Below are 15,536 nucleotides of genomic sequence, written 5' to 3' on the forward strand. Positions count from 1 at the left end.
TAATGACCTATTGCCAATTGACCTAATGAGTTGCAATTTGGTCCTCCAGCTGTTCCTTTTTTGTACCTTTAACTTTTCCAGCCTCTTATTGCCCCTGTCCCAACTTTTTTGAGATGTGTTGCTGTCATGAAATTTCAAATGAGCCAATATTTGGCATGAAATTTCAAAATGTCTCACTTTCGACATTTGATATGTTGTCTATGTTCTATTGTGAATACAATATCAGTTTTTGAGATTTGTAAATTATTGCATAAATTATTTATAATTTGTACTTTGTCCCAACTTTTTTGGAATCGGGGTTGTATATTTATATAAAATCGAGAGAGAGAGAAATTTTATATATATATTTTTTGTATATTTAGTACTTTTGCACTACTCCTTCACTGCCTTATCTTTTTCTCTCAATATATTTTGCTGCTGTAACAATGTAAATTTCCCCTTGTGGGATAATAAAAGGCTCTCTTATCTTAAACTTAAGGATTTATTACACATGCAAGACAGAAGGTAAGAGAGAATTTCCTGACCTCATGTTTCGTCACTTTTTCCCCCCTCCGTATGTGTTCTAAAACTAATGCAAACACGTTGTCAGTCTTTAAATCAGTCATTTTCAGAGGTATTTATTATTGGGCTCTTGTAGTTATTAAGCTAGTTAAGTTTAATTCTTGCCTCACAGGAAGAAGGTCCGGGTTCGAGCCCCGGGGCCGGCGAGGGCCTTTCTGTGCGGAGTTTGCATGTTCTCCCCGTGTCCGCGTGGGTTTCCTCCGGGTGCTCCGGTTTCCCCCACAGTCCAAAGACATGCAGGTTAGGTTAACTGGTGACTCTAAATTGAGCGTAGGTGTGAATGTGAGTGTGAATGGTTGTCTGTGTCTGTGTGTCAGCCCTGTGATGACCTGGTGACCTTTCGCCCGTAGTCAGCTGGGATAGGCTCCAGCTTACCTGCGACCCTGTAGAACAGGATAAAGCGGCTAGAGATAATATGAGAAGTTTAATTGAAGGGGTTTATTGTCACCATCAGTAACCCAAATCATGTCAACTTGACTCTAATGACAAAGGAAGTTTGAATGGTGTATGATTCAAAAATTGGTGAATATTTGCGTGGTTTTGGAGACTGTTAAACACGCTGTCGGTCTTTAAAGCCATCATTTTCAAAGCTGTTATAAATATTTATGAGAGCTCTTGTCGTTCTTAAGTTACTTGACTTTAATGGAATGGGTTTGATTTATCACTCAAGGAGGCTCAGAAATAACTCGAATCTTCATGATGGTTTTCATAAAATGATTGGAAAGTTCAGAAATTGGTGAATATTTGCGTGGTTTGGGAGAGAGAGAGAGTTGGACTGAAGAGGATGAACTCGTGTTTTGTTTTCTTTAAATCGTCAATCCGCCATTTTTCCTCTTATAAACTGTATCCGCTGCACACAGCCCTGTAAACAATGAGGGGGAGGGAATAGGAAAGTTCTAATTGGTGGAGACCGAGTGGACGTCATTTCCTGTTTGGCTGGCCGAATGGCGGTGCAGGAAGTAGTTCGGACGCGGTTTAGTTCCGGCTGTAGCTGTGTGGATCTGTTGAGTTTGAGCAGTAATTTGAGTTTACAGCGCTTTTGTGCGCAGAATAATAATAATAATATGCGTTAGGTCCGTAAACAGCGGCCACTGGATCTGAAACGGTTTCGTGTATAAGCGAGCGAGCGGGCGGCTGGCTGGCGCCATGTACCGAGGCTCTAGGCCGCACCGAGGAGCGTATCATCCTGCAGCGGGTCGCGGCTTTGCTCCCCGCGGCCCGCCTCCTGCCGGTTCGTTTCCTCGCGCTCCGTACCGTCACGAACACGCGCGAGGCAGCAACGGATATCCGCATGACTACCGTCGGCACCCGGAGCATCCGAGGAGGCGCTGCTCGTCGCCGGGGAGAGGCTCGGCGGAGGAGTTGAGAGGCGATGGGCCTGCCCCGAGAGACTACGGCCATGTAGGCTGACTCGCTTTCCTCCCCTGTCTGTCCTGAGCGCTCAGCAGCGTGATGTAGATGAACTCGCGCTGAGCTGCGGCCCAAACTCTAGACTAGTCAGTAAAGTGGGCAGACTGCGGCTTTGTGGGTTTTTTTTTTTTCCGTAGATCACAGGTCCTGGTGGCCCCCTGCCCTGCACGTTTTAGTATTTTCACTTCTCACAATCCCACTAATCAGCTCATTAAGGGTTGTTTTACAATCAGGGTACGCAAGCTAAAAATCCCATTTAACACTTATTATCTTCAATATCAAAAGGCTTGACTAAATAAACTTGGTTGTTTATTGTAGCCCTGTGATAGCTCTATTTACCATGCAAAAAAAAAAAATTGGTGATAACGTTATTTTTGGTGAATGTATGGCAATGGAGTGCTCCGAGATGATGCTAAAAATAGTAACACTGCGGTCTGCGCCGCCATCTTGGAAGTCACTCGCTCCAGAGCGCGCATATGCTGCGTTCATGTGCTATGGGAAGATGATATTTTCCAGTTGGGAAGTGGTATTTACCAGTGTGTTGTGTTCACATGCTTTTGTTGTTGACAAATTAAAGATGGTGGACCAGATTCAGAATCAGGCCTGTTATTTGGCTAAAACAATTATAGATTGCCTTGTTCATCAGCTGCAGCAGGAATATGAGTTGTCAAAAGGTAAATAATGCTGAATATTTCCTGATCATGACAAGTAGAGATTTTCTTAACACATTGAATGCCACGCAGTTTTTGGAAATTTGGCTGTAGCCACAATGAGAGTAGCCAGTATCTAGATCATTGTTGGCGTTTTTTGGACAGCCACAGAATATTTTGTATTAGGCTATAATATACATATTATAATAATATAATACACATAACATGACTCGTTTAAAAGGTGAGAGTCAGCTTTCCGTAGGTGAAAACCACTTCTTTCTTGGTTCATAAGCTAGTCTTGTACCGCTCGCCGCCATGTTGAAAAGGTTAAAGTTCATCTCATCTCGGCAACTCGTGTATCAAAATTTTCTACGAGTTGCCCAGTGGAAAATACCACAAGAGGGGGCGTTCATGTGTGCTTCCCATGTCGGTGTTTGGTATTTACCATAATTCCCATAGCACATGAACGCACCATCAGAGTACACATTCACCGATTCGTTTCCGCGTTAGAGGGCTTAGAAGCTTGGATTTTTTAAGAATTTAGACATCTGAAGTGATAGGCTACGTTCACACTGCAAGGCTTAATGCTCAATTCCGATTTTTTTGTGAAATCCGAGTTTCTGTGACGTCGTTCACATTAACAAATATATGCGGCTTGTATGTGATCCTCAGTATGAACGAAAAGCGACCTAAAAGTGTTCCGCATGCGCATTGCAGGATACGACGACGTCACGCAGTGAGCATGGCCAGTGTTTACGGAAGTAAAAACGCCCGGTTGCGGTATGACTCATCCAATCTAGTTTGAATAGCTGCATCCCCCCAAATGGAAATCAGCTCCCTAACCTCTGTGTCCTTCCATTGAGAAGATTCAGAACCTTCACAGCCCGAAGCGTCCCTCGCATTGATGTCATGCGCAGGGGCGCAGATATGTTTTTTGAACTGGGGGGGACAAAGCTGCCAGCAAACCAACCCCGATATGCCTGTCAAACTTGTTGTGGGTTACCATAGCAACCAAGCTCGAGCTCGCAACCTGTGCAGTCTGCGCAGCTCAACCAACCGAATATCAGTCTTTGTTTTGTTTTATGTGAGTTGTTGCAACTGTGTCTGTACTGCTGTGCACCTCAATAAACCGAATGGTAATTAGTCTTTTGATTTTTCCGTGAGGTTTGCCTTATGCAAAGAAAGACAGCATAGACGTTTTTTCCTCCCTATAAGTGGGGGGGACCGAACAAGGTGAATTTAAATCTGGGTGGGACGAGTCCCACCCTCTATCTGCGCCCGTGATTATGCGCCATGTTGTTGTAACTTTTTTTGAGAGACCCGCCGCCTACTTCAGCGCAGAATAGTGACGTTCGTGGCTTCTTGATGACGTGTAAGTCGGATGAATGCGACCTGGCGGTTCAGACTGAAGTCGCATATGAAAAGAGCGGATAGGAATCGGAATTAGGACCACATATCCAAACGGCCTGGGTCGGATTTGAAAAAATCAGATCCGTGTCGTTCATATTGTCAATAAAAGATCGGATACAGGTCACATATGGGCGAAAAGATCGGATTTGAGTCACTTCAGCCTGCAGTGTGAACGTAGCCATAGAGCACTACTGTGAAAGTTTGGATAAGCAGGCACGGGAGCGTTATGCTGAGAAGGTACGTTTCATTGGGAATGTAGATCCATACACTGTTAGTGAGAAGGAATGGAAAGCTGACCCCAGCTTGTTGCCGCATGTGACATACATCAAGCTTGTGAACTATCTAGTGTTTCACCCAAGTCCATTTTGTGAACTAAAGGATTTCCAGAACTACAAGAGCATGGAAGCATACGATAGATTTGGGTCCGCGATGTGTCGGTGTTATAACTATTATAATTATTATCAATTATTTTAGTCAGTGAATAAAATGTAGGCCTAGTATGTAACTTGTACTAACAGCATGTGTACATAAACATTACTAGGCCTAGATCTTAAATGCCATTTGATGCAACAATGCACTGCAGTAGACATAAGCTACCTAATGTGACAAATATATCCATTAATCATTGCTGAAAGTACATAGAAAAGATAAGTTTGTATCACATTTATTTTAGTAACTATGAAATTCAAGACAATATTAACCTACCTGTCACAAAGTGATCAGAGCAAATCCGGAAACAGTCAAGTTGTCCTAAATTTGATCGGTTAATGGCAGCCAGCCACTGTCGTCTCCTCCGCTCGCTTTTCTCCTGTGCTGCAATAGAGTGCTTCGAGATCAGCGCGAACCCGGCGGCGGCCATATTGGAAGTCAAAGCGCGCTGTGTCAGTGCATTGTTGTTGTCCAGCGAAGCAAAAAGGGGTGACAATGCCGAATACGTGCGTCATTGTTGGCTGTAGTAGCCGGGGGGAAAAGGGTGGCAAAAGCTTCCACAGACTCCCTAAAGTTGTGACTAACCAGGGAATTGCAGCACAGGAGAAAAGCGAGCGGAGGAGAAGACAGTGGCTGGCTGCCATTAACCGATCAAATTTAGGACAACTTGACTGTATCCGGATTTGTTCTGATCACTTTGTGACAGGTAGGTTAATATTGTCTTGAATTTCATAGTTACTAAAATAGTTATTTTAATTTCATAGTTACCTGTAGCATCCAGTATGCCGGCTGTTGTGTGACCGTCGTTCTTTCCCTCAGTCTCGTGGCCGCTTCAACATAAAACAACAGGGAAGCAACATGGGAGCAACATTCCCCAAGTCCAGCAATGCAGTTGCAATGTGTACACAAAATAGCATGTCTCTTGTCAACTATTATCCAGGGGTGTAGACTAGGCTGGGATAGACTCTGCGAGTGTAACACTTTCCCTCTGATCACTTTTCTCTCCGATCACTTTTCTCTACGTCTTCAGCAGTAAACACCGACACATCGCAGACCCAACCGGACACAAATCTATCGTATGCTTCCATGCTCTTGTAGTTCTGGAAATCCTTTAGTTCACAAAATGGACTTGGGTGAAACACTAGATAGTTCACAAGATCGATGTATGTTAAATGCGGCAACAAGCTGGGGTCAGCTTTCCATTCCTTCTCACTAACAGTGTATGGATCTACATTCCCAATGAAACGTACCTTCTCAGCATAACGCTCCCGTGCCTGCTTATCCAAACTTTCACAGTAGTGCTCCATCACTTCACATCTCTAAATTCTTAAAAAATCCAAGCTTCTAAGCCCTCTAACGCAGAAACGAATCGCTAGATGTGTACTCTATGATGCGTACTCTATGATGTGTACTCTGTGAGCGCTCTGGAGCGAGTGACTTCCAAAATGGCTGCGCACGCGCAGTGTTACTATTTTTAGCATCATCTCGGAGCCCTCTATTCCTTGGTTAGTCATGACTTTAGGGAGTCTGTGGAAGCTTTTGCCACCCTTTCCGCCCTGGCTACTACAGCCAACAATGACGCACGTATTCGGCATTGTCACCAGTGCCGTATTAAGCCAATGCGGTGCCCCTGGGCACTATACCTCAAGTGCCCCCCCCACACACACACACACACGCACCCTGCGCGCACGCGTTCAGTATCCTCCTGCACACACAAACCTTGCCCTTTGCTGTCAAAAATGGTAGCATATACATAAACAATAGTACACATAAACAAGGTCATTCTTCCTCATTGAAAATGTATTAAGTAGGCTACATCAGCCCATCAAATTCACTGAAAACAACCAACGATATGCATGTAGGCATATTGAAATGTCTTATTCAAAAATGAGCAGCATATATTTGTATGTCTCAAGGGGATCCTCGTCGTCGCCGACCCCTCGGCTAACACTGGCTGTGGTTGTAGCATCTCCCCGGCTAGTGCTAGCAGGGCCGTCTCCCTCACTAGCATCGCTGATTTCACTAGCTTCGGCTTCAGTGCTGGTAGTGACAGCAGTTGTCGATGTTTTTATAAAAAAAAAAAAACGATCTAACACTGACATTTTTAATTGCAGCTACACGCCTGGAGTCTCTCTCTTTTTTTTAATTTTCTCTTCGCACAACCACTCAATTGATGTCTGTCCATTTTTCATTTCTACCGCGGTTTTAAAAAAATTGATACATTTCACCGTAGGTGGACTGGCTCAACTGACAGGTTGAGGAAAGGGGGGTTAATGGTCACATAGGCCACTCTTGCTCAGAATTATGATTATTGTTGTTGTTGTTATGAAATTAGTGTTCATAATGAATTATATATGACTATTTAACAATGTCAAGTGTATAACCATTTTAAGTGTACAATCATTCACGAAAAAAAAAATATATATATATATATATATATATATATATATATATATATATATATATATATAAAAATTTTTTTTTTTTTTTAAAGATTTTTTTTGGGGGGCTTTTTTTTTTTCACCTTTATTGGATAGGACAGTGTAGAGACAGGACAGGAAATGAGCGGGGGAGGGATCGGGAAATGACCTCGGGTCGGAATCGAACCCGGGTCCCCGGATTTATGGTATGGCGCCTGAGCCACGACGCCCCCACGAAAAATATTTTTAAAGTTTCTGTCATGTGGTGCCCCCCCACTGGCTGTGAGTGGTTGGTGCCCCTGGGCACTGTGCCGCAGGCCCATATAGTTAATCCGGCCTTGATTGTCACCCCTTTTTGCTTCGCTGAACAACAACAATGCACTGACACAGCGACCTTTGACTTCCAATATGGCCGCCGCCGGGTTCGCGCTGACCTCGAAGCACTCTATATGTCATATTTAGCAAAATTACTCGTGTCATTTAGAAAAAGTGCTTTTTTGACCACAGGTAGCTCCAAAAGGGATGCACTTAAATCATTCTTTATACCATAAAACACATATTTGGTTCCATATCATTGGAAACATAGTTAAGTTTTAATGTTGAATGCCAGTAAGTTTTCAGACTATTTTGATCAAATTAGTATGTAATTGTGTCAAAAAAAAGTCCTCTCCGAGACAGCTAATTTTTCAATATAAAATAGCATATCTAAAATGATTATTTTCATCCTAAAATGTGGTCAAGATATTGGGACATAAATATTAGAGACAACTAACACAAAGCTTACAGCCTTCTATTTAAGAGGCTTGATAACCCCTCTCACCCCTACATGAGGCTGTGGGGGCTTTAAGCAGCTTTTTTAGTAGTAGACTGCTACACCCACGGTGTAAGAAGGAGAAATACCGCAGGTCACTCATACCTACTGCTGTCAGACTGTATAACACCCACAACTTCTAATGTAGCACCAATAACCTGTTTGTCGTTATATTTGCACTACTTCATCACTACTACCTCTGCCATCTCTTATCGATGCAATTATGTGCAATAATATAGGCCCTAAACTATTTTTATGCATATATATGTATGTATGTGTGTGTATGTGTATATATATGCATGCATGTGTGTGTGTGTGTATATATATATATATATATATATATATATATATATACACACACACACACATACATACAGAGTCTACCTGTAATGTGCAAGTTTTCCGAGCCTCTCAATAAGGCAGTTTTTCTATACTTTTTCACAGTAGATAATGCAAATAGCCCTCTGTATTTAATCCTTCGTTTGTCTAATTTTTATTTATCTGTTTGACATTTTCTTGCTACTGTAACACGTGAATTTCCCCGATGTGGGATGAATAAAGTGAATCTAATCTAAAAGCACTATGGAAGTAGTGGATTCTGAATTGTCAAAAAAAAAAAAGTCCTCTCCGAGAATCACTTCATTTGTTTCTCCCAGCCCTGCTTAAAGCTACACTTAATCTTCTTTATCTTATAGCAGATTACACAAAACTACCATACACACATGTCAAAAAATTACCTGAAATCTGTTCTTTAACTTGTCCTTCACTTAAAAACTGGTACAAGAACCAGTTTGAATCCATTTGAATTTTTTAACCCCTGTGACACAAACTTTGTACCCTGACTGTAAAACGACCCATAACAGCTCTTCCTGCACTGCAGTGGGTGTGCTGGAGCAGAGAAGATACTGAACTGTGGAGAACAGGGGATGCTCCATGATCAGTGCTGGGAGACTGTGGTCTGGGAAACAAGTAGATCAGAAAACATTTGGAGCATCAGTTGCTTAAAAAAAAAATCAGTAAAATACTATGCAGTCTTGTTGTTCCCCCCCCCCCAGATCATTGTGGGGCAAAATGTGTCCTGTTGATTTGTATCTTTACTTTCTTACAGAGATATACCCCTTCACCCCCACGTGGTGGTCTGCCTACTGACCATAGTCTTGTGATAACTGTGGGCAACGAGCTGACAGGTTTATCCCAGAGCTCAGGAGCAGAGATTCCCTATACCAGGTAAAGTCTTTTTTTTTTTTTTTTTCCCTTCTTTAAATTTTGAAAAGATGATTGTTTGCAGCACACCTGGATCAATTTTAGATGAAGAAGCTTAACTCTTTACCCCTTAATGACGACATAAGACGCCTTGTCTAAAACATTGTCTTTAGACTTTTTTTTTTTTCTTGTAAATATGTTCTAAGGGTGAACAGTATATACATATACAAGGGTGGCTGTCACAACTGCTTTAAAGTGCATATCACGGGTAAATTCAGGAGCAAGATCAATGTAATTCTCCTATTTTATATTAAGCTTTGGTCAAATATCTGTAACATTTTGCATTTTGTGCAAATTTTTTGCCTTGCGCAATACTAGAAAAATTCAGTTAAAATCAAGCCATTTGAGGCGAATTGGTCCGCCTCTGAAAAAACTTGGCGTTTGAATTTCCCGGGAAACATTGATTTTCGTGACGTCGCGTGCGGGATGCCTCCCTCTGAATCCTACATCAGCGCTGGTTTGTTTATGAGAAAACGACCTGGTGGTTTTCTGCAAATTTCTTCAACGTTATCACGTAATTATTAAAATGGTCAACAGATGTATCGTAGGAGGGTGTAGCAACACCAATCTTGATGGGATTAGTACTCATCGTTTCCCAAAAGACCGGACGATGAGAGAGAAATGGGAGCGCTTGGTCTACACAGGCTGTGCACTGAAACCGTGCAAAGCTCTCGCAGCCTGCTGGCGCTTCCGCAGGTGACGTCACGAATCTGGCTCCAGACTCCCTTGGGATTTTTCCAGACGCGTTTTATTTTTTTCTGCTGTAGACAGATGGCCTTGTGAAAAATTACCCTTCTGGATGAGTGTGTAAAGGGACATACTTTCATATAAAAAAAAAAACCCACGAAATTGGTCCAGAATATGCACTTTAAGGGGTAAAGAGTTAAAGCAGGAATAGTTAAATTTGAGGCTGGTATATACTACGGCATAGAGTCTGTGCTGTGGGTACGCCGTAGCAGTGCACCCAGTTTTGCCAATTATTTTCAGTGGGAAGTAGCTTAAAGGAGATATTCAGAACCATGGTCTCACTTCTTGTTTATAAATGCCTTGAGACCTCAAGAATGGCATAGGAATAGTTTTAAGCGTAAACAATAAATCGTAGTAATTTTTACGATTAAAATGATTCATATAGGTAGCGGTCTGAGTGAATGACCTTGAGATCTGTGACGTCACTGCAGGAAGGCTATTGGTCTCCTCACCCTTTCCGCTATATTGTACTAAAACACAGAGCTAACTGCCACTTCGAGCTTCTGTTTTGAGCTAATTTATCACCATGCCACGTAGATGTGTTGCTGGCGGGTGCAGCAACACAACAGATGGTGGATTTACGTTGCATTCATGGCCCAAGAATGCTCAAACTGCAAAGATTTGGATGCGTTTTGCAAGAATTTCACGGCACATTAGGTGCCTACGAAGTGGTCTCTCCTCTGCTCTGCACATTTTACTGAAGACTCATGCGAGACCTCTGATCTGTTGAGGAGCGTTGGCTATAAGCCTGTATTAAGAAGGGGTGCAGTACCAACAATTAAAGGAAAAGAAAACTACAAGAAAAGGAAAGTAAGTTCAATTGCACCAGTTCTCCCGGAGTGTGAGCCGAGGGTTGTTGCGAAAACATGGGATGAGACGTGACCTCCCTGTGGTTTTTGCTAAAACCGGTGACGTCCCGTCCTGGGTTTTAGTAATTGCCTGAGCCGAGCAGTAATGGCGGAGTACTCAACATGGAGAAAATGGAGAATGAGTCAAGCAGCCGTCTGATTTCTCCGCTGGATATGCTTGCTTCAGCAGCAATATCTCGCCCTTGCGTGGAAGACGCGAATGAACGGAGAACTGAACGAAGAACTGAAAGTCAGATTGTTTCAAAACAAATCGGCCACAAGAAGCGAGAGCACAGACTGGTAAGATGTGACTCTCATTTGGTTACATCACAACACTTGTTTACTTGCATTTAGATTAATACATGTAACTTGTATTGTGTGTTTAAGTTCCCGGTATAAGATTATTTAATTTGCTTCAGAATGTGATTGTCTCAGTTCATCTGATTATTTAATTAGCCTTTTACGTTTTATCAGTGAAAATGCATGCATGTGCATGTATGTTGCATAAGTTATAACACCTATGCTGTTTTAATGAGAGTCAACCCACAATTATGTCAAATCAGTCTTAGTTGAGCAAGTTGGTAACGGGATTTTTTACTTTCACCATAAATTTTTATTTATGTGACTTTGAACTCTAGCTGTCAAAGGCCTCGGCCTTAAAGCTCATCGGCAACAGTCAGAGGTGAAATGTAGAATCTCAACTTGATTGTCTAGAAGAACGACCCAAAAAGCAAATTAAATCTTCCTGGTGTCTAATTTGCACTCTAAAATTGAATAAAATGCTTAAAATATACTGTTTTGCCCAATTTCCGAAGGTTTGTTTACATCTCACTTATGCGCACTTTCACCGCCAGGGGACCGTTGTCGTGACGTCATTTCAGCCAAACCAACTGGGAGCAGCTCTGTGTTTACTTGTGAACCGAGCACACGTTTAGGAGGTTAATTTATTTAACCACTTTCTAAATATACTTTTTTTTTTTTTTTTTTTGCTCGAGAGAAACATACAGGGCTAATTTTCAACAATTAAGTAACAACATATAACAGGACTTTTAATAGGGTTACCCACTGATGCGCACAGGGGCGCGCGCACACAATCCCTATTATAGAACGTGGATTCGTTTATATTGCTAATATTAATACAAGCATTATACTATTGATAGTCTACTCTAAACATCAGGGGTGTTCACACGGCAACTTTTACTCTGGTGTAGCACCGGGGCTGCCCCGGTAGAGCGTTCACACGGTACAAAGTTATACTGGTGTAGCCCCTGAAAGCTGCTTAAACCGGTGCAAATCTAACCCTGCTCGGGAGGTGGTTTAAGAAATGTACTCCGGAGTAAATGCTAGTTTGCGGGGCAGCACCGATATAAAATGGGACGTCTGAACGCTACAGGGGTAGACTCGCTACGCGTGAGGAGAGTTGATTACATACGGGCATTGCATGATTTGCATCCTGGTATTTAGCGCTTCCAAAATGTCGAATATCAACAACAACAGAACTGCGTGTCTTCCAGTGTTGCCAGATTGGGAGGTTTTAAGTGCATTTTGGCAGATTTGAACATATTTTGGGCTGGAAAACGTCAGCAGTATCTGGCAACACTGGTGTCTTCATCCACGTTGTTTTCCCGGCGCTTGGTGATGCCATGACAACCGGGAAAAGGAAGTACGTTTTCACGCATGCGCATATTTCATTTCCGCATTATTACTATCGTACAGCACGGTCGCAAAAACTGCCGTGTGAACGCAAGTGGGGCTGCACCGGTGCTAACACGCTTATCTCTAGTAAGCAGGTTTGTGACGTGTGAACGCTCCACAAAATTTACACCGGTGTAAGATATATCGCAACAAAATACATCGGTGCAGCATCGATGCAAATATGTGCCGTGTGAACACCCCTATACACAAACGTTAATCATGTTAGTCAGTAGCATGTTAGCATGCTAGCAGGTAGCCATTGCAAATCAACTTCAACTTAGTGGCCACTTTATTAGGAACACTTGTTCCTAATTGTTTCTTATTAGGACACATGCACAGACATGCATTGAGCATGTTAGCAGGCTAGCAGTTAGTATGTTAGCTGTGACTAATCAACTTCAACTTCATGGCCACATTATTAGGAACACGTGTGTCTGTATAAACACGCACATACATTTAGCATGCAAATGGCATGTGAACCGTTAGCATGCCCGCAGGTATCATTTTAGCGGTGACAAATTAACTTGAGCTTAGTGGCCACTTCATTAGGAGCACTTGCGTTCGAACACGCGCGTGCGCACACACACACAGACATTTATCATGTTAGTCAATAGCATGCTGGCAGGTAGCCATGACAAACTATCCCCTTTGTCTCATTTACACACTGACTGTACAGGATCCCTCAGGATTCTTTACTTGAAAAATTGCAAGCAAAGGTAAAAATGTTGGCCTCCAATCTTCTCCTTTTTGCTTGAGCATTGCTGGTTCGTTTCTTCTTTGACTGCTTGATTTTGTGCTCGAATTTTGTCTGAACAGCGTCAGGTTTGAGCCTTCTCTGTCCGATACGGACACCTAAACTCTCCAACAGATGGGGGTTCTTCACAAATGAATCAATGAATCCTCCTCGAAGTGATCGGAGCACAGAGCGGCGTATTTACCTGGCTGCCAACCCTCTTGTGTCACACGCACAATCCACTCTCCTCCTCTTTTGGAAAACGGTAAAAACTTCCGGTCCCGTTGTTACAGTTCACTGCACAACAATAAGGCACGGTTTTTCTTTGGAAGCTCCCAAACGCACGTCTGTAATCAAGCCAAACGGCAATGAAAATACATGGAAGTGGACTCAACTCAAGCGGTTTGTTTGGCTGAAATGACATCACGCGCCGAGTGGTCACGGAAATAGCTGAACAGAAATTCGTTGCAATCCGCGTTAACTTATTTGAATTATTACTTATTAGCAATACTTCTTGGGACCAGAAGAACATTACAGAGGGTTTTTTTTAACATATAAAGTTTCAAATGTGCATAAAATTAAAACTGTTGCCTATGAGCTTTAAAACCGGTTACCTCAGTGACGTCACGCACTCGGCTGGCTGGCTCAGCAGGGCAGCTCGAATGCCAACTTTGCGGTCGATTTTAACTCTCAAAAAAAAAAATTTTTTTATTCCCATTTATGCAGCATACAAGAGTCAAGGATGGAGATACTATCCACACAAATGTATTTAAAAATAAAGGTTCTACGTATCTCCTTTAAGCTTGCTTGAAAAGTCGCTCAATATCGTGAGATGTCGTCATGCTCTAATTTGCAAATTGGTTCCGTCATCACATAGTATTTGCATTCTGCCTAGTGTCAGAAAGCTTCAGCCCTTTTACATCTGTTTGCTTCTCTCGTATATTCTGTGTTTACAAATATTTTAATACAACTGAATTCCCAATCAAGTTGTTCTCATTTACTTTTTTTTTAACAAAAAACAGCAATGGCTGTGCTGTGATTTTGTTATATTTACATGAAAAATGATCACTCTGTGAGAAAGTGAGACGTGACAGGATGGCTTCCTTATTTTTTTTTTTTTTCTCTGACACAATGCATAACCTCTGCCTGTCTGGATGATAAACCAAAAGAATGATGTTCCATTTTCAGTCAGGAATGATTAGGCCTAATTTTTCCCCTCGTGGATCCATCTTGTAACTCTTCAGATATATATATATATTTTTTTTTGATAATTTGGAGTATAAATGGCAACTCTCATCGATGGAAAGCAGTTCAGGTTTGTCTAAAAAGTGACTAGATTTCTAGTCGTGGGTGTGGTTTTTTCTTTTGGGTGGGGGGGGCAGAGGGGTCTGAAAAGTTGCGCTTAGTTGGCAACAATGCATGCACCTCCCCAGAAATGTAACTACATGTTGTGGCAACGCAGTCCACCGCAACTGTGATGGATCCGCTTGGTCGCATCGCATTTCCTCCTACGCATTTCTGGCTGCTGCTCCTTCTTGGCCTTTATCAAATTGAGTTGAAGGTGAGTCGCATAAGCATGGAGCAAATTTGAAGAGAAATGAACTGAGGAAGTCTGTAAATATATTCATTTGAAACGGATGAAAAACATTTGTAAAAATCTGTTTAACCCTTTGTACTCGTAAAGATTGTTTCATTCCACTGGTGGACATTTTTAAATCAATATAAGCAAATGAAATATTTTATAACCACAAGACTGTTATAGGATTAGTCAGGGCACTCTTGGCTTTTATTGTGTAGAGTTCCATGTTTGTCTATTAATCTGACCCTGAACAGGACAATGGGAAATGCTCGGCGTGAGTTCCCTGCTGGGCAAATATTTCACACCTTGCCAAAATGACATTGGTGCAGGGATAAAATGGACAGCAGTACTAAAGCTTTTTTTGATAGTAAAACGTCATATACAACTGCCACAATAAAATTACAAAATTGAAATCCAAGTGACAGACTTTTATAAGTGTTAATGTCCTTGTTTACCTGCAAAGATGAAAATCCAGTTGTAAGAATCAGAGCGAGTGGGTGGAGCACAGAAGCACGGCAGGCCAGAACTCAGTTTAAAAACTCCTCTGTTTATTTGTAGCTTTTCAGCTGTTACTGCGCTCCCAGCCACACACGCACGCGCGCACACAAGTCTTCTGGTTGGGGAGAGAGCTCCCTTCCTCTGTGCTCTCTCTCCTTTTATAGGGCACGGTCACTGGGGAAGACACACAAACACAGGTTAACTAACATCAGGTGCAGTGATTCTGCCACTTACCTTCCCTGACTCCGCCCTCCGTTCACAGACCGACGCTTGACCACGCCCCTGCTGCCACATACCCCCTCCGCCCAACTCAGGCCGGGGAGCTGTCCGGCCTGCAGCTGACCCCCCCCCCCGGGACGGGAGAGGAAATTCGTCATGACCATCTGCGCCCCCGGCCTGTGGACCACCTTGAACTTAAACGGCTGCAGTGCCAGATACCAACGGGTGATCCGCGCGTTGGCATCCTTCATGCGGTGGAGCTA

At 42.6% G+C, this 15,536-nt stretch overlaps 1 protein-coding gene across 2 annotated transcripts in view; it reads left to right on the forward strand.

Moving 5' to 3' along the window:
- The first annotated feature begins 1,503 nt into the window (after positions 1-1,503).
- LOC132889248 (zinc finger protein 318-like) overlaps positions 1,504-15,536 on the forward strand; it is a 44,380-nt gene continuing 30,347 nt past the window's right edge. For both annotated transcript variants that reach the window (XM_060925547.1, XM_060925548.1), the window contains exons 1-2: positions 1,504-1,962; positions 8,800-8,918. In XM_060925547.1, coding sequence (XP_060781530.1) covers positions 1,708-1,962; positions 8,800-8,918 — 374 coding nt within the window. In that variant the 5' untranslated portion in view covers positions 1,504-1,707. The remainder of the gene's footprint in view (positions 1,963-8,799; positions 8,919-15,536) is intronic.

The sequence above is a fragment of the Neoarius graeffei genome, chromosome 7 (assembly GCF_027579695.1).
Source record: "Neoarius graeffei isolate fNeoGra1 chromosome 7, fNeoGra1.pri, whole genome shotgun sequence".
Classification (NCBI taxonomy): domain Eukaryota; kingdom Metazoa; phylum Chordata; class Actinopteri; order Siluriformes; family Ariidae; genus Neoarius; species Neoarius graeffei.